This window comes from Acytostelium subglobosum, assembly GCF_000787575.1.
Source record: "Acytostelium subglobosum LB1 DNA, scaffold: scaffold11, whole genome shotgun sequence".
In the NCBI taxonomy this organism is placed as follows: Eukaryota; Evosea; class Eumycetozoa; order Acytosteliales; family Acytosteliaceae; genus Acytostelium; species Acytostelium subglobosum.
The window spans coordinates 916,173-938,187 of NW_012236522.1; the positions used below are offsets into that span (position 1 = coordinate 916,173).

Sequence of the window (22,015 nt, forward strand, 5' to 3'; positions counted from 1 at the left end):
CTTTAACCATCCTTCTAAACATGTCTACTATCACATTAAATCAATCACATTAAATCAAATCAAATCAAATCAAATAATAATTATATTATAACAAATAATAATACATACCATATATATAATAATGGATACAACTACAATTGAACTACAACAATCACCAATCAATCAATGGAAGGATTTGACATCAGGTGGTGGTGGATGTACACACGAGAGTTACTTGGCAGAGAGTGGCGACAAAGTTGAGTCGTGGCAAGAGGTCGCAGCCAAGTCTTCAATATTTTTCGCACAGGTTAGGGAGGACCCATTGTTGGACCAAGAGGTCCTCGACCGCTACTTTAGCCAAGACGCCCAGATCAACATGGCCATGATATCCAGTGGCGGCGACACCGCAGCCTACATCCTCAAGGACGCCAGACTGAAGAAGTTGGACCTGGTCGACATCTCGACGCCTCAGCTCTCGCTCACCCGCTTGAAGATCGAGCTGCTCAAGGAGACCACCCAGCGCCGCCTCGAGCTGCTGGGCCACGCCCCGCTGGACGCCGCTGAACGACGCCAAGCCGTGGAGCTGATCTTGTCCCGATTACCGGGGGTAACCATTTCTGACTTTGAAGGAAATGACCTCGGCGCCGGCATCGACCGGACGGGACGCTATGAACAGCTGTTCCACGCGCTAAAGGTTCGTTTGGCGGATGTCTCTGGCAAGGTGGAGGCCCTGTTTGCACTCACCTCGGTCGAGGAGCAGGCCCGCTTCATCGCCCCCGACACCGAGTTTGGTCGCGAGCTCGACGCCGCGTTCGACGACATCCTTCACGTCGACAACTACTTCACGGTGTTTGGCGAGCGCGCCACATCCAACAAGGGTCGCGACTTTTCCAAGCGCTTCCTTCAGAAGTTGCGTAACTTCCTCGCTAATCACCTCGCCTCTAGCTCACCCTTCGTCTCGCAGATCCTCCGCGCAGACTTTTACCGTGGCCGCTACTACGACTGGTACCGCAACCCTCAGCTGGGAGCAGCTGGCCCCGCGGCCGAGCTCGCCTTCCACAAGCAGGGCATGGAGGAGTATTTGATCAATGCGCGCGGCCTTGACGTCGTGCATCTGTCCAACATCACCGATTGGTTCACGCCAGAGGAGTCGCTGAGGGTGCTCCGATTGGCGTACCAGGCGCTCCGGCCCAATGGCGTGGTGTTTGTCCGTCAGATCAACACTCACTTTGATCTAAACTCTGTGCACATTGGGTTTGTATGGGATCAATCCACCTCTGAGGAGTTGATCAGGAATGACAGGAGTTTCTTCTACAAGATAGCATTAGTTGGAAGGAAGGTAGTTGAACCCTCACCTTAACAATCCTCATCCTCCTACCTCGTCATCATCACCAAAGTAGATGTTATTATGAGTAAGTACTGTTTGATTGATTGAAGTGATTGAAGTGATTGGGGGGATTGGTCATTTAGTTGGATTGATTGGTTGGATTGATTGATTGAATGAATGAGTGACAACTCGAACTCATACTTACACTAGCTCCTCTACCCTCTCCCATCCACCTCCACCCCCATGGGACTATCCCTGACCCATACTCATTCCCACTTTAGCCAACTACTCTTCGACTTAATCATCCTCAACCAGTGACACTCTCCATCCCTCCAACAGTCTAGTCTCGACCAAATATATACACTTGCGGCGCCATCTACGGAGTCCAAGGAATGATCCCATTAATACTGTGTCTGTCCCGTTTGTTGTCTCCTTCATTCTTGCACTCTCATCTCTCCTACTCCGATGATCCGAACAATCAATATCTCTATTTGGTGTGCCGAACTTGTAAAGTGGAACAAGGTTTGATTGATTGATTAGTGCGATGTATCTTGATCGATCCAAGCCAATGAGTATGAGTCTGTCTGTCTGTCCGACTTCGGCATTTGGTATTTAAGATCATTGTTATAGTAAGCCCCGCAATGACATGTTTGCATGCCTTCATTGGGAGTGTTGATCACATGAATGACTTTCGGCATCCCAGTGTCGCACCCCACAAACTGAAGACGCTCACAATCAGAAAACAAATTGATGAGTTGCCCCATCCATCACCCTTCGTCCGAACAATGCTAATAGTAGCAAAGTTCGATGTATTTGTGTGTTTGTTAGTGTTCATTCATCATCATTAGTATTTATTTATTCATTCATACACATAATATATACACGTACACATCATAGTAGTGATACACAAAAAGAGAACAGGCAACAGCATTCATTCATTCACTCATTGATTCATTAGCAATCAAACAATCACAATCAATCAATCAATCAATCAATCATTGTAACATTATTTATTAAAGGAACGAACGATTGATTAATACACCGACTGATGCTTGTGCTGAGGCTTGCAACGTCGTAGACTTATATATACTCAGTACACATAACACATAACACAGGAGACAAACAATGTATTACGGTGTTGTTAATATATATAGGAGTAGTAGTAGTAGCATCAATAGTAGTAGTAATAGGATGTTCGACCCAACACCAACAGAATCACCAAGTCCAACACCTATACCAGTTACAGGTGGATTCCATTTTAGTTATATATTGGGTATGACTGATGGCATACTCTTCCTCTGGGCACTCTTTCAATTGATTAGAATATACATTTATCATCGCGAAGGTCACAAGAACCTCATGCCCAAGACAATCTTCCATGCGATCATTGCCCTTGCAATGTTAGGTATGATACAACAACAACAACAACAACAATGAATGAGTGAACGATTGTACTTACGCTAATCAATCAAACATATAGTTAGAAGTATATTCTTCTTTGTACAGCCATCAATACCGAATGACGCATTGATCGTTATAATATGGTATAATATATCAACGATATTGTTGTTCTTGGCATATGGATGTTTGTTGTTGTTCTGGATAGAACTGTACACGCGATTCTCAAAGCCATATATGACATCGAGAGACTTTTGGCGCAAGTGGATGCCCTTCATTGCTGGCTTCAACGCGCTGCTCGTCGCACTGACGGTCACGTGGATCTTGGTGCTGGCGCTGTGGGCCAAATCCAACAAGGACAGACTGAACATCACCGAGCAGATATCGGAAGGTTTTGTCAGCGCGCTGTTCCTGCTGGCCGGCCTCGGCTTCTTCATCTTTGGCTTCCTGCTGTTCTGGTCGTTCAAGCGATTGGGCACGTTTGCAGGCGACACGATGGGCCCCAAAACACCGATGCTGATGAGCCAGCAGTCGAGCGCGCCGCCCGAGGCCATACGCGCGGCTGTTGTCGGAACGGTGTGCACGATATGCTTCTGCATCCGCTCGTCGGTGATGATGTACTCGATCCGCGAGGCTGCCGTCGATCCGAGCGTTGCCACGACGGGCAACTTCCAGTTCACGTGGGGCTTCGAGCTGGTGTACTTCTTTGTCACGGAGATCCTGCCCACGATGATGATGCTCTTTAGAATGCGCAAGATGAAGCGTCGGAAGACCGTGGACATCAACCGCTTCCCGTCCAACCAGGCGGCCATCTTTGTACATAGTTCCAACAACTCGCAATCCTCCGAATCATCCAACCATGACGACTCCTCACACTCCTCGCACGACTCTGAATCACCTCTCGACCAGAGGGAACACTTCTCGACAAACTAACTAAGTTTAAGCTAGCTGATCAAACTACCTAATGTTGATGGATGGATGACTGGCGCGAAAGTCTAATAAACAGTTTGATCGATTGGATTCACATTCACATGGCACATTTATGATGTTGGTTGATTCTCTCCCACTTGATACTCTGAACTGCTCTGGTCAGTTGGGTATAATGTGCGATGTACACATCGACTCGATCGAGAAGTCTGTCGATTTGGTCGATGTTCCTTCTTTCAATCACACCATCCTCCTCGTCACTTTGATCGACCTCCTCGATTGGGATGGGCAGATCGACTTCGATCGAATCAATATAGCTCCTGTACAATTCAGGATTCTCTCGGAGACTGACCAGCTTCAGTACGCCAGTTTGGTGCAGCGATGGATAGAATTGATCGCTCTCAATGTGCTTGACCAGTTGTTTGCCGTGCTTGTCGTCGCCAGGCGCATAGACCAGGCCAACGCCATCGCGATCTAAGCATTCCAGTAGATGAAGATGATAGTAGTCCTCGCCACAGAGCACGTATGATTGTTTCGATGCAAAGTTGCAATGATGCTGTGCCGCCAGCATGCCGCGATGTGTAGTCCACACTCGCTGACCATCAAAGGCAAACTGCTCAATGTCCATATCATGGCGATCCAAGAACATATCATAAAGTGAATCATAGGATACGATGGAGAAGTTGATGTCCAGTTCGGGTCGGCCGTCGCTGCAGCGTGCACTCCGCAGACGAACAGATGTCTGTGTTGTGTTGATGGTCAGGCTACATGTTGAGCTTAGTCGATTGTAGAACTGTTTGATGCGTGACAAGATACCAGAAGAGTCCAATTGACAGAATGATATTGTGATGGGGATGACAGCAGGTGTCTTCCTGCCGTCCCCTTGCGCAGATAGTGCACGGAACACTGTAAAGCCAGATACAACGCAATGGTCCCATTCCAATGATCGTGCCACATCATCGCCCAACAGTTGATTGAACTCAAACATAAATGATGCTCTATCTTTGAATATGCTCGTCTTGACACTCTGAGTCTGTTGTTGACCAAGTCGATTGTTGAATAGTGTCATTAGATCTTGTGTTCCATCTCTTGGAATGTCAATGAGTATTGTCTTATCATGATTGTGTTGTGCATCATAGAGATCAAGAATTGGTTGTTCAAGTCCACGTTTGTTCTCAAGGTATAATGAATCATGATATAGCATTGATCTTATTAGCATTGCCAAAGATACTGTGCATGATGAAGTAGTTGTTGCTTCCACTGCCAATGTCTGTTCTTCTTGTTGTTGTTGTTGATGATGTTGATATAGTTCATATAATACCATGTAACCAAATGGTGTATGTACACATTGTTCTACAACTGATTGCTTCAAGTCATTTGGAAGACATTTGATCCTGTCTAATATCGTCTCTTGACTTTGTGGTTGTTGTTGTTGTTGTTCTCGCTCACATGTACTTCGACATGTATTTATAATTGATGTTATACATAATGATGTAAGTGCAGGTATGAGTTCAGTCATAAGTATCTCTATCTCTTTGATTCTATCTTCCAAGTTTGATGAACAATTAGTCAACAAAACAAGAAGTTTGAAGAATTGAGCTTAAGGATGTGAAACTCAACATTGTTCATTCATTTATCAAACAATCACTCATGGATAGAGATAAAGATAAAGATAGAGATACATTGTTATTCAAGTTGATATTGAATAATAGATGGTTGTCAAATAAGTTGTTTGAACAAGTATATTGGATACATAGATCATCACCATTGTTTAGGAATGGACAAAGAATTGGTTGGAAACAGTTGGTCAATAGTTGGTTGGCAGCAATATGTACTCACTTTCATAACGATATGATTATTAAATTCTTTGACAATGGTGTAGAGTTTGCCAACTATCAAGGTCATCTTAGGATAATACAATATATTCAATCAAACATGCCATTGATCTTTAAAACAATGCCTGCCATCGATGTGATGTCCACACTGGGTCGGCTTGACCTCGTTCTATACCTTCATAACAATGGGGCCATGGCCACCACCAATGCCATGGACTATGCCGGCTCTTTCGAGTTGATCCAATTCCTTCATCACAATCGTACTGAGGGCTGCACAAACAAGGCCATGGACTGGGCCGCCGAGCACAACATGTTGGAGTCAGTCAAGTTCTTACATTACAACAGGACGGAAGGGTGCACCCCTGATGCTATGGACGACGCCGCGCTCAATGGACACTTGGAGATCATCAAGTTCTTGCACGTTAACAGGACCGAGGGATGCACCGCCATTGCCATGAGCTTCGCGTCGCGTAAAGGACATCTTGACATCATAGAGTATCTACATCACAATCGAATAACAGTACAGTTTTATAGTGACACCATGAGTGTCGCAGCACAGATAGGACGTCTGGATATTGTCAAGTTCCTCCATTATAATCGCACTGAGGCCACAAGTGTGTGGTCCATGAACTTGGCTGCGGATAGAGGCCATCTCGACGTCGTGGAGTTCCTGCACACACACCGCAATGAGGGTTGCACGACCAATGCCATTGACGATGCTGCAGGCAATGGACATCTTCAGGTAGTGCGCTTCTTGAACGAGTCGCGCACAGAAGGCTGCACGATCAAGGCAATGAAAGAGGCAAGCCATAATGGACATCTGGATGTAGTACAGTATCTTCACGCGCTGGGCAAGCCGTGCACGAGCGAGGCAATGGACAAGGCTGCCGAGGAAGGACACTTGGAAGTTGTCAAGTTCTTGTCGATCAATCGGACTGAGGGCTGCACACACAAGGCCATAGACTGGGCCGCAAAGAATGGCCATCTCTCAGTTGTAGAGTACCTCCATCGACATCGAACAGAGGGGTTCACAGCAAATGCAATATTAACAGCTGCGGAACATGGACACATGGATGTGGTGCGCTATCTACACGAGCGATGTCAGCCAGTATTGAATGACAATCATTCACCAATGGATTGCGCCGCATATGGAGGACACCTAGCCGTGTTTGAATACCTTCAAGAGCATAAGATTGGAAGGTGCACTGAACAAGCGATGAACTTGGCCGCCCAAAAAGGACATCTAGACATGGTGAAGTACCTGCATCAACATCGCACCGAAGGATGTACCAAGTTGGCGATGGATGATGCGGCCAAGCGTGGCCACTTAGATATTGTGGAGTTCCTGCATAAAAATCGCACAGAGGGATGCACGCCAGAGGCGTTTGACTTTGCCGCCAGGCAAGGATACCTGGATGTTGTGAAAGTTCCTCCACTTCAATCGCACTGAAGGCTGCACTTACAGTGCGATGGACATGGCGGCAGGCATGGGTCAGATGGATATTGTGCAGTTCTTGCATGCCAATCGCACAGAGGGCTGCAGTGAGCGTGCTCTCATATTCGCGGCAGCATATGGACATATTGGCATCGTTCAATTCCTTCTACAAAATCGAACAGAAGGTGACATCAACCATGCATTGGAGTCGGCACAAGAAGAACACAAGGCCATCGTCAGATATCTTGAATCATTGGGGAAGCCAATTGATTGATTAATTGAATGAATGAATGAATGATTGATTGTATGACAATCACTACCAAATATGTACTGGACTCAGGATCTGAGAATCATTTCATAATTCTCAATATCAAAGTCTAATGTCCATGTCGAGATGACACTCCATTATCATCGCCCTTATTCATCTTTATCGATGAAGATAAGAATCATTACATTATTCTCAATCCATCTTATAAATCATACCAGCCACGCATGATCACTGTGAAATGGTGAGCAACTATGAATGCTAAGAATGGTGGTTGCTGTGGGAGTCCAAAGTGTTACGCTTGTTGACGCTCGCGAAACAACACGACCACATTTTATGCCACCAACGATTTTGAAGTTGAACTAATTTAGTACACATGTAGAGATACACATAGAGATAGAGATAGAGATAGAGATGACAGAATCATCACCAGATGGAAGAGGTCACCTACGGCAAATGGATGTGCCAATACCTTTTGAGAAGAAGAGCACTGATCATTGGTTCCGCCAACGTGTGGCCTACAGTGAGGAGGCGATCAATGAAGCTCAGAAAGAGGCTGGACTAGCTTCTAATATATTTAAGGACGTACGAGTCTACTTTGATGGCCACACCGATCAGATATCACTCATTCATTTGAAGAAGTTGGTGCTGAGCCATGGCGGCACGCACAGCCACTTCATCACATCGTCTTGCACGCATATTGTCGGGTCGGCAATGTCGCTGTCCAAGGTGGAGCAGATGGAGCGACGCAAACGATCAAAGAAGCGACTGTCCTTTCAACAAGGCAAGACTGTTGCCGTGCACTACATCCATCCCAACTGGATACTTGACTGTTGTCGGCAGATAAAACGTCTGAGTGAGGACAGCTACTCACTCTTCAAGACTACAACAATGAATGTAAGGCACATGTACATCCATTATGATTGATTGATTGGTTGGTTGGTTGATTGATGAACAACATTGATCGTTGTTGTTAAGATGGACACCTCACTCATTCATTCACTCAATCATTCATTACAGTCGAACGACATCAGGTCATACTTGGTGAGTGGAAGTGGAAATGGAGGTGTAGGCGATGGTGGCGCGAACAGCAAGGACAGCGCTCAACAAGAAAATAAGAATAAGAAGAAGAAGAGACCATTTGGACACGAGGACTACCTTTTAATGAATGAGATATCCGAGTATGACTTGGTATCACATCTTAAGAGGAAAAGAGTCTTTGGCGTCGATGATAATGATGATGATGATGATGATAATGTAAACGAAGATCATTATGATATTGGTGATGATGGACAAGGGCAACAACAACAAGATGACTTTGAGACTATATTCTATCAACCAAAGTACTCCTCTGTGGACTTTATGAAGAAGGAGTGGAGGACTAAAGACGCCGTGGAAGATGGCAACGCTCATGGTAATGATGATAACGACGAGGAACCAATCATGCCAGTGTTGACTCCATTACCAACTCAAGTGAAGAGGTTACCAAGAGGACAATCCAAAGGACTCTGATTGACAAACTTCAAACTTCAAAAAAGACGAATGTGATCATCACCCCCCACATTCTCACTTCACAATGATTCAGATGATCGTTCATTCTATCATTCATTCATCCATTCAATCAATCAATCACATAATTATTTACATATATATAATATATAAGATATGATGTCAATAAAGAATGTTGTTGTAGTCATGGCGACACTGATGTGTTGCTACTGCATCAGCATGATAGAGGCATCGAAACAGTTCGATGCATATAGGATGCTACAGTTTAACGGTGCAGCAAACTCTGCAATCGCTCGCTTCGGCCCACAGAGATCGACTCTGAACGCTCCATCAATAGGCTACCTCGCCTCACTACCACTCTCAGCCTACAGCCAGGCCACCGTGGTCATTGCCGACGCAGAGTTCACAATCGACACACTCAAGGCCTTGCTCGACGCCGATGTCTCTGGTGTCGTCGTACTACTCAGCAACAGCGCATCATCAAAGTCAGCATCATCATCATCACGATCGATTGGAGATATGGAGACTGTGGCTGCACTCGACATCAAGGTGCCCGTGTACTTTGTACGCAGCGAAGACTTTGACGCGAGCTACTTGGACGGCGACTACCGCCTCGTCGTGGCCGGACCCACACAGACTCCGATCACTCAGACAGCGGTGACCAACCTCGCTGGTATCGTCCGTGGTCAGGCCACCGAGCACAGCTTTGCCGTGCCCACCATCCTGGTCGTGGCTCACTACGACTCGTTTGGCGCGATCCCCGCACTGACCGGCACCTATGGCAACGAGGGCGCCAGCGGCGTCGTCGCCCTGCTCGAGCTTTCGCGCTTCTTCTCCAAGCTCTACGCCAACGCCAAGAACCAGGGCCACCATAACGTGCTCTTCCTGCTGGCCGGCGGCTCAGCCTCCAACTTTGAGGGCACTCAGCGCTGGCTCGAGCAACAGCCAGCCATCGTCACGGACGCCATCGAGTACGTCCTGTGTCTGGACTCGATCGGCCAAGCCGGCTCGGACCTGTTCCTGCACGTGTCGCGTCCTCCCAAGGACAACGCCACGCGCCAACTCTATGGCGAGTTCACTGCCGCCGCCACATCGTTTGGCGCTGAGCTCCACGTCGTCCAGAAGAAGATCAACATCTCCAACCCCTACGTCTACTGGGAGCACGAGGTGTTCTCGCGCAAGAAGATCTCTGCAGTCACCGTGTCGCAGCGTCCCACAGCCACACAGCAGCAGCAGCAGCCGGTCGTTGTCGCGGAGGCGCCCGTCGACATCGCCACACTCAAGAGAAACATCAAGATTGTCGCCAAGGCGTTGATCTCGCACATCTATCACAACGAGCGAATTAGCAGCGGCATCATGTCCGGTGTCTTTGACGTCAACGACAGTTTCCTGCAGTCCTGGATCGACTCGCTTCAGGCGACAACGCGCATGCATCCATTCTTTGATGCCTTAGTACCAACAAACAACAACGCTGGAGGCGAGATTGGATTGGTGCAAGGATTGGAGCGCGTCATGAAAAACTACTTGAGCGAGGTGACAAGAGACACTGTCAAGCTGGAAGCTGGCAACACCAACACGTACTATCAGCCTGCGCATGTTCAAATGTCATTCTTCCACGTCAAGCCATTCACTTTCGATCTGTTGGTGCTTGGCGCCACCGTCCTCTATCTCCTCGCCATCTACGTCGTCATCAGAGGTCCAAGTGAGGCCTTCAAAGAGGTGATGAGCTTTGTATCGCCACTGACCAAGTCCAAGTCGAAATAAACTATATCCGTCAATCAATCAATTCGATTTACAAGGCCATGGCCATGCCAGGCCATCAATATTATTAAAGTTGTTATTGTCATTTGATCGCTCGCTGATGCTGATGTTATGTAGTCTCATAAATCTTTCGCAGACTCTCTGTTGATGATGGGATGAAGGTGATGGGACACTTGCCATGCTGTTGGACAAAGCCAAAGATGCAAGGGTAGCAAAAGACAAAGCCACTGCCACAGATCGTTGGGTTGGTGCGCTCCTTGAGGCACAGGGGACACAGGGACTTGTCGGCCGGGATGGCCAGACCGTCGGGTGCACGCTTGGGGATGGAGGGTGGAGGTGGCACGGGCAACGACGGTGTTGACTGTCTGTTCTCGCTGTACCACCACTCCAGTGACTTGAACAAGAACACAGACGCTGGCAATATGAACTTGGAGTAGTCCAGTATCGAGTCGAGCACCTTTACAACTGGTGTGAACACGTATGGCCAGTTCCTCACGTAAGCAATGCGCTCATTCCTTCTTGCAGAGACGGCATTGGCATGATTTTCCTGTGAAGGTAAGGAAGGGAGAGTTAGTGATCTGAATGCCATCCAAGCAAGGGTGGGGGCAGCGCCATGACCATGACACCTACTATATCTTGATGTGTAAGACGCTTCAGGACGATGCGCTGGAAGTGAAGGAATGGTGTGTAAAAGTCGGTGTACTCGTAGAGGTAGAGAAGTTGATAGATGAAGAATGACGCCTCGTAAGTGGCGCTGATGACTGGGTAGACCTTGAGGAACAGTTTGCGAAGTGTTTTGATGAATGGATGCTGTGACGCCTCATTGTCTAGCAGACCCAATGTGTTGATGGGGTCTGACTCACGCTTGTACAGCTCGTCCAGCTTTGCTTTGAGGTAGGGCAAGAAGACCAAGAAGAGAATAGACATGCGTTTGTCACGCATAGTGATTGGTTTGGACTCTTTGTCCTTGGGAGCCTTTGACATTATCGAGAGTAGCGATTGTTTGTTCAACTGCTTGACAGTGTTCTCGTTGCTCCTCGGTGCAGATGCAGTCGACTGCTCTGACAATGCAGCCTTGCTCGGATCCCATAAACGCAAAAGTAAAGGATCACCTGTCTTTGATACCTTTATTGATCTCTTCAAATTATAGAAGTTCTCTGAGAATGATGCCTCTGTGATTGATTGTTGTGAATGATTGAATGAATGAGCATTTGAATGAATGAATGAGTGAGCATATGATTGAACATACCATAGTACTTTAGATAATGATACTCTAGCAATAATAACAATGAATAGAAGAACTCATCGTGATACTTGACAATGACACTTAGTCTAGGATTCCTTTGTGATAAGACAGTGAATATGTATTTCAATGCAGGTTTGAATGATGGCATCATCTGATGCTGTGCAAACATCTCAAAGAATGAAGGTCTGTTTGGATCACCATTGTTAAAGTTGAACAGGAACATCCTTTCCTGTTATCTTTTTCTTATCTGTATCTGTATCTGTATCAGTTGTTTGTGGTCAAATGAATGAATGAAAGGGGCTGTTGTGTTATTATTGAGAACTTCTGTTTTTAAGCAAGGGACACGAGTACAGATGTGTAGACAGCCTATTCTTAAAATTCCAAAGAGAATTAGATTATTGGGAAAAGACTTGGTCCAAGTTCAGCTGTTTTCCATCGAAATTTGCAAAGTTGGATAAGATGTATGGATTGCGACGAGCCATCTCCAACAACGAAACCTTGTCTAGGTTTGGGATGAGTGGGTACATCAAAGCCAAGAGTAAATAACTCAACCAAAAGTGAAGTTGAATCAACCCAACAGATATTACATCTTCATCATCATTGAACATTGTGTAAATAGCATTATTATTTATATTTATATTTAGAAATAGAACAGCAACAACAGACAGACGAGCACATAGAGTGTTGGTAATCAATCAATCATCCTAAACAACAACACAACAACAACACACACATGGATTAGAATGATGTGTGTGTTTAGTACTTGTATCTGTGCGTGGTTGGGGTGTGTTGTGTTTGGCGTGATACGACGACGTTCATTCAATATGCGCCAGGTGTGATATCATCTGAATACCATCCAACAACATGTTGTTGCTTAAGCATATATATCCTCATCCATTCCATCCATCCATCCATCCAACCTATCATCATCCATCTATCTATCTCTATCTATCTATCACTATTGTACTTTAACAACAACAACAACAACAACATCTAGACGACAACAGAAATCAAATCAAACAAGAGTGCACAAGTTTGAATGAAGGACGATCAACCACAGATAATATATTGATCACACATACTCCGGTAGCAGCTTCCATCATCATCACAATCTGATGTATGTGAATTTGTTGTTGTGTTGCGATGATTGATTTATCCTCTACACATCTGTCCAACCAACCAATCAATCAATCAATCAATCTTCAGTTTGGTACCACAAGTGTTGTTTATTGATGATAGAGTGCTCGCGCGCTCGTTTAGACCTCTCATCTAATGTTATATATATATTGCTTCTCATTTTGACACCAACATAACCTGTCATCTATCCGTTCCATACGTCCTTCCGTCCGTCCGTCTGTCCATCTCAATCATCCATCCACATTTTTCATTCTATCATCTTTATTCATTCTTTCTTTCTACTTTGTTGTTGTAATAGTATTTAGTAGTTAGTTATTGAGTAAGATAATCAATCAATCAATCAATCAACTCCAGTTCCAGCTCCATCAATCCATCCATCTATCCAACCATTAATGATTACCACACTGTTGTTCGAACAACAACAACAACGCACCATCCATAATCAAAAGTCGACTTTTGGCTGAATGGAGACGAGATGCATCCAAAGTCACCACCGATCACATCATCCAATAAACACCCACCTTCCATTCTCTCTCTCTCACGTACATCCGCTCACAACACAACCAAACAAACCAAACAAAACACCAAAACAGCATCTTTCGACATTTTTGACAATTTAGCTCCTCTCTCTCTCAAGTCACAGGCATGCAGTCAGGCACAGACGGTTCCTCCTCATTCTTTCCATTCACATCATCTTCTCAGCCAACGGCTGAAACAAATCATGCTTTCACTTTAATATTGGTTGTCAGTCATACTATTATAATTACATTACACCAACAACTTGTATAATCTATTTCCACACTCTAAAGGTGTCATTGTTGTTGTTGGTGTTATTGTAGTGTAGTAGTAGTAGTCATAGTAATAGTAGTTGTTGTTACTCCTATCTATCACAATACACACTCAATCAATCATTCAATCAATCAATCATTCAATCAATCAATCATTCACATACAAGGTCTTGATATCAACAGTTATATTAATTTATACCCTTGACTACCTCCCTTATCAACTCGCGTCCTACTCTCTTGGTCAATCAAACAAACAGATACAATCAAACAGTTATATATAACAACGATAAGATAGACAACAGACGAATAGAAAGATAAGGATATAACTTTGATAGTGAGGAATATATATAGGAGAGGGAATAGCGTCGCAACAACGTAGTATTCGTCCTAGTAGTAGTAGTCGTTAGTAGTAGTATTAGTAGTAGTAATAGTAGTAGTATCAAAGATGCTCTCAACAAGAAACTCTGTTGTAGTGACCAATGATGTACAAAGAAAGCTAGCCAACAGGTATGCCCACCCCATTCATTCGAACAATCAATCAATCAATCAATTGTGTCTAATCCTCCTCATCTATCTACTACTAAACAATCAATCAGTACTCTACCTTCAATGGTTGAGTCGGGAGAGATTGATACTAGTCTACTGTTGAAGCATTCAACGTCCTCCTCCTCGTATACCAATAAGAACTCCAGCACAGCCGGCTCCTCCTCGTCGTTTAGAAAGCGATCGAGAAGTCGAAGCCGTAGCAGGAGTCGTGAGGGACGAGGCGCGCTCAGGAGCTCGGTGGGCGGCTCAAGCAGCACAACCACCAGGCGACCATACTATGCCGGCAGAAGCAGGAGCAGAAGTAGAAGCAGAAGCTACAGTCGCAGCAGGAGTCGAAGTGGCCACTGGAGTAGGAGTAGGAGTAGAAGCCCCTCTCCACTTCTTCGAGGAGGCCGTTATAATAATAATAATAATAATGTTGGTACGAATAGTAGGGCCACCAAGGGTGGCAACAACAACATCAACAACAATCAATACAGTAGATATAACAACAACAACAACAACAACAACTCGCGCAGCGGAAGGGATCGCCGAAGAAGCCCAAGCAGAAGCCGCAGCCGAAGCGGAAGCGTCAGACGCGCCGGCAATGGCTACTACTCGAGACGCATGAGAAGTGGCTCGAGCAGCACAAGCCGAAGCAGAAGCAGGTCTCTTGTGAGGAGCATGAGTATCAGCCGAAGCCGAAGCAGATCTCCAAGGAGGTCGTCACGTGCCACCTCCTCCTACTACAACAGCAGGAGCAGTCGTAGTCGCAGTCGCAGCTACAGTCCACGCAAGAGGTCGAGACCAACCATCTCGTCGTCCACATCGTCAAAGACGTCAACTCAATCACCTGCAATCACCTCAAGTAACACTCTTGTCGATGCTATCGAGAAGAAAGCATCACAAGTTCAATCATCATCATCATCATCCATTCAACAGCAACCCCAACAACAACAACAACCAGTTGGCAGACATCACACAACACCAACGTCTGACAACAGCACACCTGAGAATGTCTCACCCAACGAGCCATCCTCTCCATCATCCTCCAATCAACGCCTTTCAATCTACAACAACAATCACACCAACACCGTACTACCTCACATCATCAACAGTTTACAATCAATCAATAACAACAACAACAATAACAACAGCAATAGTAACAAACAACAACCATCACAGCACCAACAACATCATACATCAACATCTACATCAAGTTCACTTTCACCGGCCTCAACAACATCAGCATCGGCATCAGCATCAGCATCGATCAACAACGCCAAAGACATCACTGCCAGCGTCGCACCGGTGCCAATCAATGTAAAACAAACGCCATCACCACCAATGTCCTCGCCCCTCTATTCTCCGCCATTGGACAGGCGCGAAGAAGTCACATTCCTTGACAAGATCAGAATGGAGGCTACAACATCATCAACATGTAATTCATCAACATCAACATCAACATCAACATCGACATCTTCATCATCTGCCAATGGCCATGCCACGGCTTCAAACAATACCACTACCAAGCATCCAAGGTATACGATTCTGCACACAGACCCAATCGACACTAGAGGCATGAACAAGTTCAAGGCTCTACTGTGTGGCGATGGTTGGATCCTAAAGAATCACGAGTCCAAGATGCCAGCGCTGCACTGGGAATACCAGGATCAGCCGCCTCCCACCGACCCCCGACCCAACCGTGACTACATCAACGTTCGATACATATTCGACTGATTGCACTGCATATATGCATGCACATTCAACGAACGACATATTGATCGACACTTGTCCTATCCTACCCTATCCTGTCCTGTCCTGTTTCGTTCAGTCCAGCCAGCCCATGTCCTCTGCTGTCGTTGGTCCAAGGAAGGAGTACAACCAGACGTACTGACTCTTTTATTAGAGATCATACCAATGAGAGATAATATATATACTACTTTGATCAATAAAGGAATACATAATTAATCAAACAATGACATTCACGAATCGGCAAGTCATTCAACAGTATCAAGTCTTGGTCAATTTGGCGACATTGTGGACGAACAAACACAAGTGTGTAGTGTTGGTGACAACATCGTCTATTGGTATCTTTGCAGTATTGGATACTTCTACTCACAAGGCACACCATTTCGAGTTCGTAATAATCATTGATACCGAGCATGCTTGACAACAACAACAGAAGACTCCGAACCCAAGGATGGTCCAAGCAAGCACACCTTTCTTTGGAAAAGATCAGGCAGTGACTGGCACACGCACACTTGGTAGGCAACACTCTCTCGCACACATGTTTGCCTGCCTTTCTTTGCCTTGTTTCTCTAATTTATGTATCCCAGCAAGCCCAAGCTTATTGTGTGGACCAACACCCGGCATCCTTCTCGTTTGTGAATGAATGAATGAATGAGTGGAGGGGAGAGGTCATCTCAAAGCCATCTCCCTCGCAGTATTAATTAAATTCTGTTGATGTGGACCTCTCTCCCTCCCTTCATCCAATCTATCTATTCTATCTAACAACCAAACGAGCCTTCACACCATCCCGGCTCTCTCTAACCTAACTCATCATCACACGTTCCCATAACCACCACCACATCTATCCTTCAATCCACATCAATCCCAAGAGGTGCACTGTCTCCCTTCACATTTGATCAGGTGCCTCCCTCCCAAGCACTCGCATTTACACGACCAACCAACCTAGGTTCAATCACATATACCATCCTTTGGTATAACATACAGATACAGATAATAGGTACACATAATCAATCATATTCACACTCAACACACCCATCACATCACATACACACCACACTCAATCATATCTGTGATATCATCACTCGACCATTACCAATCAATCGACAAAGTGTGTGGGCCTTTACCAAAAGAAGGCACATAACAGTTCATGTAATTGGATTACCGTCAACACTGTATGTGTGTCCTCATTGATCGATCAACCAACATCACAAGTAAGTCGATCCACTAACAATCAATCAATCAATCAATCAATTAGTTGGCTCATCATCTAAATATTATAAAATGACCATTCATCATCAACAGCAACAACAGATGAGAGGAGGAATGGCTTTGGAGAAGTCCAGAGTCATGCTCTATGTTAAGATACCAGAGTTGAGTTCAACCAAAAAGATACTGTTCGATCAGGTCGAGTCTATCATTGATGCCATCAATCTCATCAATGAGAAACTGCCACCCAACAGTCTGGAAAGGCCACACGAGTTCAACATCTACATTCCATCCAAAGGTAGATGGTGTGTTACCGACACTCCATTCACCAAGTATCAATTCAAAGACAATGTATGTGCATCATTTAATCACTTTTTCACTCACTCAATCACACTATGGAATCATTCCACAACAATCATCACTTAATCACATGTCCATGTCCTATCACTCAATCATACTCTGGAACAGCTCCAGGAGCCACTCAATCATTTGTCCATTCCATGTCTTCAATCACACTCCGGAACCATTCCAATCAATCAATCACTCACTCACTTATTCCAATCAATCAAATGTAGCAAGAGATTGAGTATAAAAGAGACACCAGAAGTGGCGTCTCTCATCTTCTAAGTTCAGTTGGACAAAGGTTTAAACAAAGTAGAACCGTCCAAATATACATGCCAGAGATCATACCTTTGGGCATGAGTCATAGCCATAGCAATAGCCATATCATCATCGCGGCTATACAAGATGCCGCGATTACCGAATCACTGCCGACCGCAAATAATAGCGTGTCCGCAGGCCAAACCATATCACCTTCCACTCCGACCACACCATCGCCACTGCGCAACTCGTCGGACAACAACACATTTGCCTACCCCTACCCACCCTCGTCAGGCACACCCAGCTCTCTGCCGCGCTCGTCCAATGCCATTAACATATCGATGGGTGCTCGCTCGGGCTCGGCCCACAAGGATGTTCCACGTCTCAACTTGACGCCACTGTCTGGCTCGTACGGCGGCAGCAGCCAGGCTACAATGTCGTCGTCGCCAGGACGCTCTGGTCATCTTGGCACATTCGATCCAAAGAAGTTTTTCAACTTGTTTGGCATCAGTGCTCCACGCTCAACATCGTCTTCGTCTCCGCGCAAGACATCGCCAACGTCCACTCACACATCGACCACGCCTCGCAACATTGGCACGGTATGTCGAAGCACCGCCGACAGGATCAGCGTGGACAGCATCGACTTTGACGATCAAACCACCGTCAAGGATGTCCTTCACAAGATCTACCAGCGATGGTATGGCCACTTGGATCGCGAGTTGTTGGACGACTATAATCTGCTTCTCTGTGGCCCCGGCGGGGACGTCTGGCTGTCCGAGCGCTCTCGCACCCTCGCCGACTACTCAGTGCACCACATGTCCGAACTGCGCTTCGCCCGCCAGCACCAGCGCCTCAAGGTCACGTTCTTGAACCGCGAGGTGTTGCTGGCGTTCAGTCCCACCGACACCATCGCACAGATCACACAGCAGTTCAAAGCCAACTACCTGCCCAACTTGATACGCACACACCGTCCGAGTGCGTCGTCGGGCACGCTCAGCAAGCTGTTGCGCCAATATCAGCAGCCCGCCACACTTGAGCAGCTGGTCAACGAGCAGGCCACACTCAGTGCCATGTTTGCCCAGTCGCATCCCCATCTGACGCGCCAGCAACGCTCGTTCTCAGACTCGCCCACACAGGCACCGCTCTCATTCTCGCGACACAGCAACCCGCTCAACTCGACCGAGCACGCCATCGACACTATCAAGCGCAAGAACACGCTGGTCTCGACGGCCAACCCGTTGGAATCGCTGACCGTCGCGCCCGACAGCCTGGCGTCGGAGCTGGCCGAGTTCCGCGATTTCCGTCTGCACCTATGTATAAAGCACCCCAACCCCAACATCCAGTCGCGATACGATCTGCTGCTAGAGGACGATCGCACACTCGAATCCTTCCACTTTTGGAACAACGTCAAGTTGCACTTCAAGCAGCACAACGCCAGCAGCATGCACACCAACCCACTGCGCTACGTTGCGCCCCACCAACCATGCCAACAGCCCTTCTACCTCACAGTCGAGTCTCCAGGTGACCAACTTAGCGCCTCCTACATGATGGAGGTTGAGGCCACAAGTCGAGTATCCGACGTCCTCTCCAGTTACTCCAAGCTTCTAATATCCAACCCAAACATCAAGTTAAGTATGTATCGCGCGGGCATCGAGGTGGAACCAATACGACCCATAAACTAACTCTTCCATCACAATCAATCAATCAATCAATCGAATAACAGATGACTGTTTGGACGAGTATGGCTTGTATATCGACACGACTGAGGAGGGCAAGGAGGGCATTGAGTATGGACAGTCAGTGCTGTTGGACTCGAATAGGACATTGGCGAGCTACCCCATCGAGCAGTTGGATAAGTTGTTGTTCAAGAGGACGAACAACTGTCTTGGTATCGACCCTTCCACAATAATGGATTACAAACTGGACGCCAGTTGCAGCCTCAAAGTGCCATCAGAACTGGTGCAGCTCAAACAGAAACTTAGACACCTCAATGGTTTCAAAGAGGAGGGTGTCTTCAAGATGGCAGCGTCCGAAGCATCCATGCAGGCAGTGTCCAACGCGCTGTCTTGCAATGAGTTGTTGTCCACTATTATTGATGTGCACCCTTCATCATCGTCGTCATCATCTAGTATCAAGGGATTTGGACAAGGTGAGGACATCGATGTACATGCCGTGGCCAACTACATCAAGCGATGGTACCTTCGTCTGCCCACACGAGTGCTGGCTGGCGTCGACGAGGAGCAACTTCGCGAGGCCGCCACCAATGAGGATGCGGCCGTGCAGATGATGAAGTCTCTACAAGAGCCCTACTCCACACTCCTCCAATGGCTGTCCAACCTTCTGTCCGAGGTGTCGTATTGCGCCGCAACCAACAGGATGAATGCCAAGAGTCTGGCAGTGGCGATGTCACACATCCTTCTCCCCTCCTCAAATTCGACCAGCTACCATCAAGATGGAGCCAACGAATCTTCTTCATCACTTGCAGGTGGCATGGCAAATGATTCAGACGTCCATGGACACGGACATGGACATGGACATCATCAACAACAGATACAACAACAGTATGCCAATGTGATACTCCAACATCTCATCACACATTCACTCAAAGAGCAAGGATACATAGCACATTCAGGATCATCCTTCTCCATCTCCTTCATGACCAGTAGTCACAGTTCAGTATCACCCACGACCTCATCACTCATTTCTGGATCGCCATCAATCAATGATCTTATTGATTGATTGATTGATTGATTGATTGATTGATCCAGTTATCCAGGCAGCCAGACATTCCATTTTTTCCCTCCTCCCATCCTCTTCTCTCATCTCTACAACATGAGCAATAACATGCTTCTGATTCTTTGTACACACCAGTGATGAGTGATATGGTAATGAGAACTATTATATCTGTTTCATTTCTTTGATGAATAATAATAATTCTTTTTTGTATTTTCTTTTTTTTTTTGTCGATTTGGCCTCCGATCATTTCTTCCATTAGCAATGGACTCTCACATTTAATTGCCAGAACCTGGGCAAAAACAATAGATCGTGGCTTTTCACTCCTGTTAACATATTCTAAGGTCAACAATAACTCTTCAAGTTCTCTTTCAAAATATGCCCAGGAGATAATAGAGCTTCAAAGAATTCTAGAAGAACGTTACACGAAGAATTTGATTTGTTTCAATTTCTAATCTCTCATCAGAAAAGTTTCCTTCAAGCCAAGCCTGTGGCTACGGTATTTTACAAACCGGAGTACAAATTGCAAACAAGGAATAATGGACAACTCCCTCAACATCCCCTCTATTGAGTCACAGTTCGAGTTCGAACATTTGGAAACTGTAGAGAAAGCTGCGGCCAATGGTCATATCGCTCTCATTGAACACTTCATTCGGACCAGGCCACAGTATGTCATAGAGACTGCCGGATATCATGCAGCAAGAGCCGGACAGATGAAGGTGCTCAAGTACCTGCACGCCTTGAACCAAGTTGGCACGACCATGCTCTTCGATGAGTACACGATGGGTCATGCAGCATCCAACGGTCAGTTGGAGGCCGTTCTCTTCCTGCATCACTGTCGCACTGAAGGCTGCACCAAGGGTGCAATGGATATGGCGGCAGCAAACGGCCACCTGGCAGTGGTGGAGTTCCTTCACGCGAATCGCACCGAGGGATGCTCAGCCGACGCCATGGCCTTTGCCGCGCGAGACGGTCGCGTGGACATTATCAAGTTCCTCTACAAAAACCGCACCGAAGGCTGCGTACTTCGGTCATTGGCCTTCTGGAGCGAGGGCTCCGGTCAGGCTCAGGCTGCGATGGTCTTTCTCTATGAACTACAATGCCGAGAACAATGCCCACTATGTCATAACAGCAAAGACATGTTGCTCTACCGCGGCTTCGTCGAAGAGGTGCACGATCTAGAGCTCAGGCAAGAGAAATCCGATTATTAATATTAGCTATCCAGCCAACCTTCTATCAAATATAAGTCCCAATGGCTGCCAGGAAGCCAACCCTCTGTGTGTGGATGACTCAATTGGCCGCTGGCTTCGCTGGCATTCCGGAGCTGGCGCTCCTTCATTTTTCAGTCCCCCTTATAGTTTTATATACTTTAAGTTTATTAAAAAAGGTATCTGTATCAATAATGTAGAATTGTAGTAGAAATAGAGACTTTAAGTTCAAAATATTAGAAATACTTTTATCCAAATTAAAGAAGGTCGTTTTCCTAATTCTACTACAATTCTACTTTCAGTATCTGTCACCGCCATAGCAGTAAGCACGTTGGAAAAAGAGTATCTGTCTAATCAATGAAGAATTGTAGTAGAAATAGAGTT

General features: G+C 46.1%; 10 protein-coding genes across 10 annotated transcripts; 8 read left to right on the forward strand and 2 right to left on the reverse strand.

The window, feature by feature from the left end:
- Positions 1–121: 121 nt before the first annotated feature.
- Positions 122–1,339, forward strand: SAMD00019534_062440 (hypothetical protein; the record flags this gene model as incomplete). Its single annotated transcript, XM_012898842.1, has 1 exon — positions 122–1,339. One exon carries the CDS (start codon positions 122–124, stop codon positions 1,337–1,339), a length of 1,218 nt encoding a protein of 405 aa, XP_012754296.1.
- Positions 1,340–2,431: 1,092 nt separating this feature from the next.
- SAMD00019534_062450 (hypothetical protein) lies at positions 2,432–3,637 on the forward strand (the record flags this gene model as incomplete). The annotated part of the gene is made up of 3 exons (XM_012898843.1): positions 2,432–2,579; positions 2,652–2,711; positions 2,787–3,637. The coding sequence occupies 3 exons, from the start codon at positions 2,432–2,434 to the stop codon at positions 3,635–3,637; spliced, it is 1,059 nt and encodes a 352-aa protein (XP_012754297.1).
- Positions 3,638–3,731: 94 nt separating this feature from the next.
- On the reverse strand, positions 3,732–4,700 carry SAMD00019534_062460 (hypothetical protein; the record flags this gene model as incomplete). Its single annotated transcript, XM_012898844.1, has 1 exon — positions 3,732–4,700. The coding sequence occupies one exon, from the start codon at positions 4,698–4,700 to the stop codon at positions 3,732–3,734; it is 969 nt and encodes a 322-aa protein (XP_012754298.1).
- An 887-nt stretch (positions 4,701–5,587) lies between these two features.
- Positions 5,588–6,916, forward strand: SAMD00019534_062470 (hypothetical protein; the record flags this gene model as incomplete). The annotated part of the gene is made up of 1 exon (XM_012898845.1): positions 5,588–6,916. One exon carries the CDS (start codon positions 5,588–5,590, stop codon positions 6,914–6,916), a length of 1,329 nt encoding a protein of 442 aa, XP_012754299.1.
- Positions 6,917–7,622: 706 nt separating this feature from the next.
- On the forward strand, positions 7,623–8,678 carry SAMD00019534_062480 (hypothetical protein; the record flags this gene model as incomplete). The annotated part of the gene is made up of 2 exons (XM_012898846.1): positions 7,623–8,063; positions 8,187–8,678. 2 exons carry the CDS (start codon positions 7,623–7,625, stop codon positions 8,676–8,678), a joined length of 933 nt encoding a protein of 310 aa, XP_012754300.1.
- A 156-nt stretch (positions 8,679–8,834) lies between these two features.
- SAMD00019534_062490 (hypothetical protein) lies at positions 8,835–10,439 on the forward strand (the record flags this gene model as incomplete). Its single annotated transcript, XM_012898847.1, has 1 exon — positions 8,835–10,439. The coding sequence occupies one exon, from the start codon at positions 8,835–8,837 to the stop codon at positions 10,437–10,439; it is 1,605 nt and encodes a 534-aa protein (XP_012754301.1).
- A 106-nt stretch (positions 10,440–10,545) lies between these two features.
- Positions 10,546–11,914, reverse strand: SAMD00019534_062500 (hypothetical protein; the record flags this gene model as incomplete). Its single annotated transcript, XM_012898848.1, has 3 exons — positions 10,546–10,983; positions 11,067–11,608; positions 11,686–11,914. Coding segments are annotated over 3 exons (1,209 nt in total), but the record flags the coding sequence as incomplete, so codon positions are not given.
- A 2,138-nt stretch (positions 11,915–14,052) lies between these two features.
- SAMD00019534_062510 (hypothetical protein) lies at positions 14,053–15,872 on the forward strand (the record flags this gene model as incomplete). Its single annotated transcript, XM_012898849.1, has 2 exons — positions 14,053–14,114; positions 14,204–15,872. The coding sequence occupies 2 exons, from the start codon at positions 14,053–14,055 to the stop codon at positions 15,870–15,872; spliced, it is 1,731 nt and encodes a 576-aa protein (XP_012754303.1).
- A 1,293-nt stretch (positions 15,873–17,165) lies between these two features.
- On the forward strand, positions 17,166–20,429 carry SAMD00019534_062520 (hypothetical protein; the record flags this gene model as incomplete). The annotated part of the gene is made up of 3 exons (XM_012898850.1): positions 17,166–17,441; positions 17,666–19,322; positions 19,414–20,429. 3 exons carry the CDS (start codon positions 17,166–17,168, stop codon positions 20,427–20,429), a joined length of 2,949 nt encoding a protein of 982 aa, XP_012754304.1.
- A 533-nt stretch (positions 20,430–20,962) lies between these two features.
- Positions 20,963–21,634, forward strand: SAMD00019534_062530 (hypothetical protein; the record flags this gene model as incomplete). The annotated part of the gene is made up of 1 exon (XM_012898851.1): positions 20,963–21,634. The coding sequence occupies one exon, from the start codon at positions 20,963–20,965 to the stop codon at positions 21,632–21,634; it is 672 nt and encodes a 223-aa protein (XP_012754305.1).
- Between the last annotated feature and the right edge of the window lie 381 nt (positions 21,635–22,015).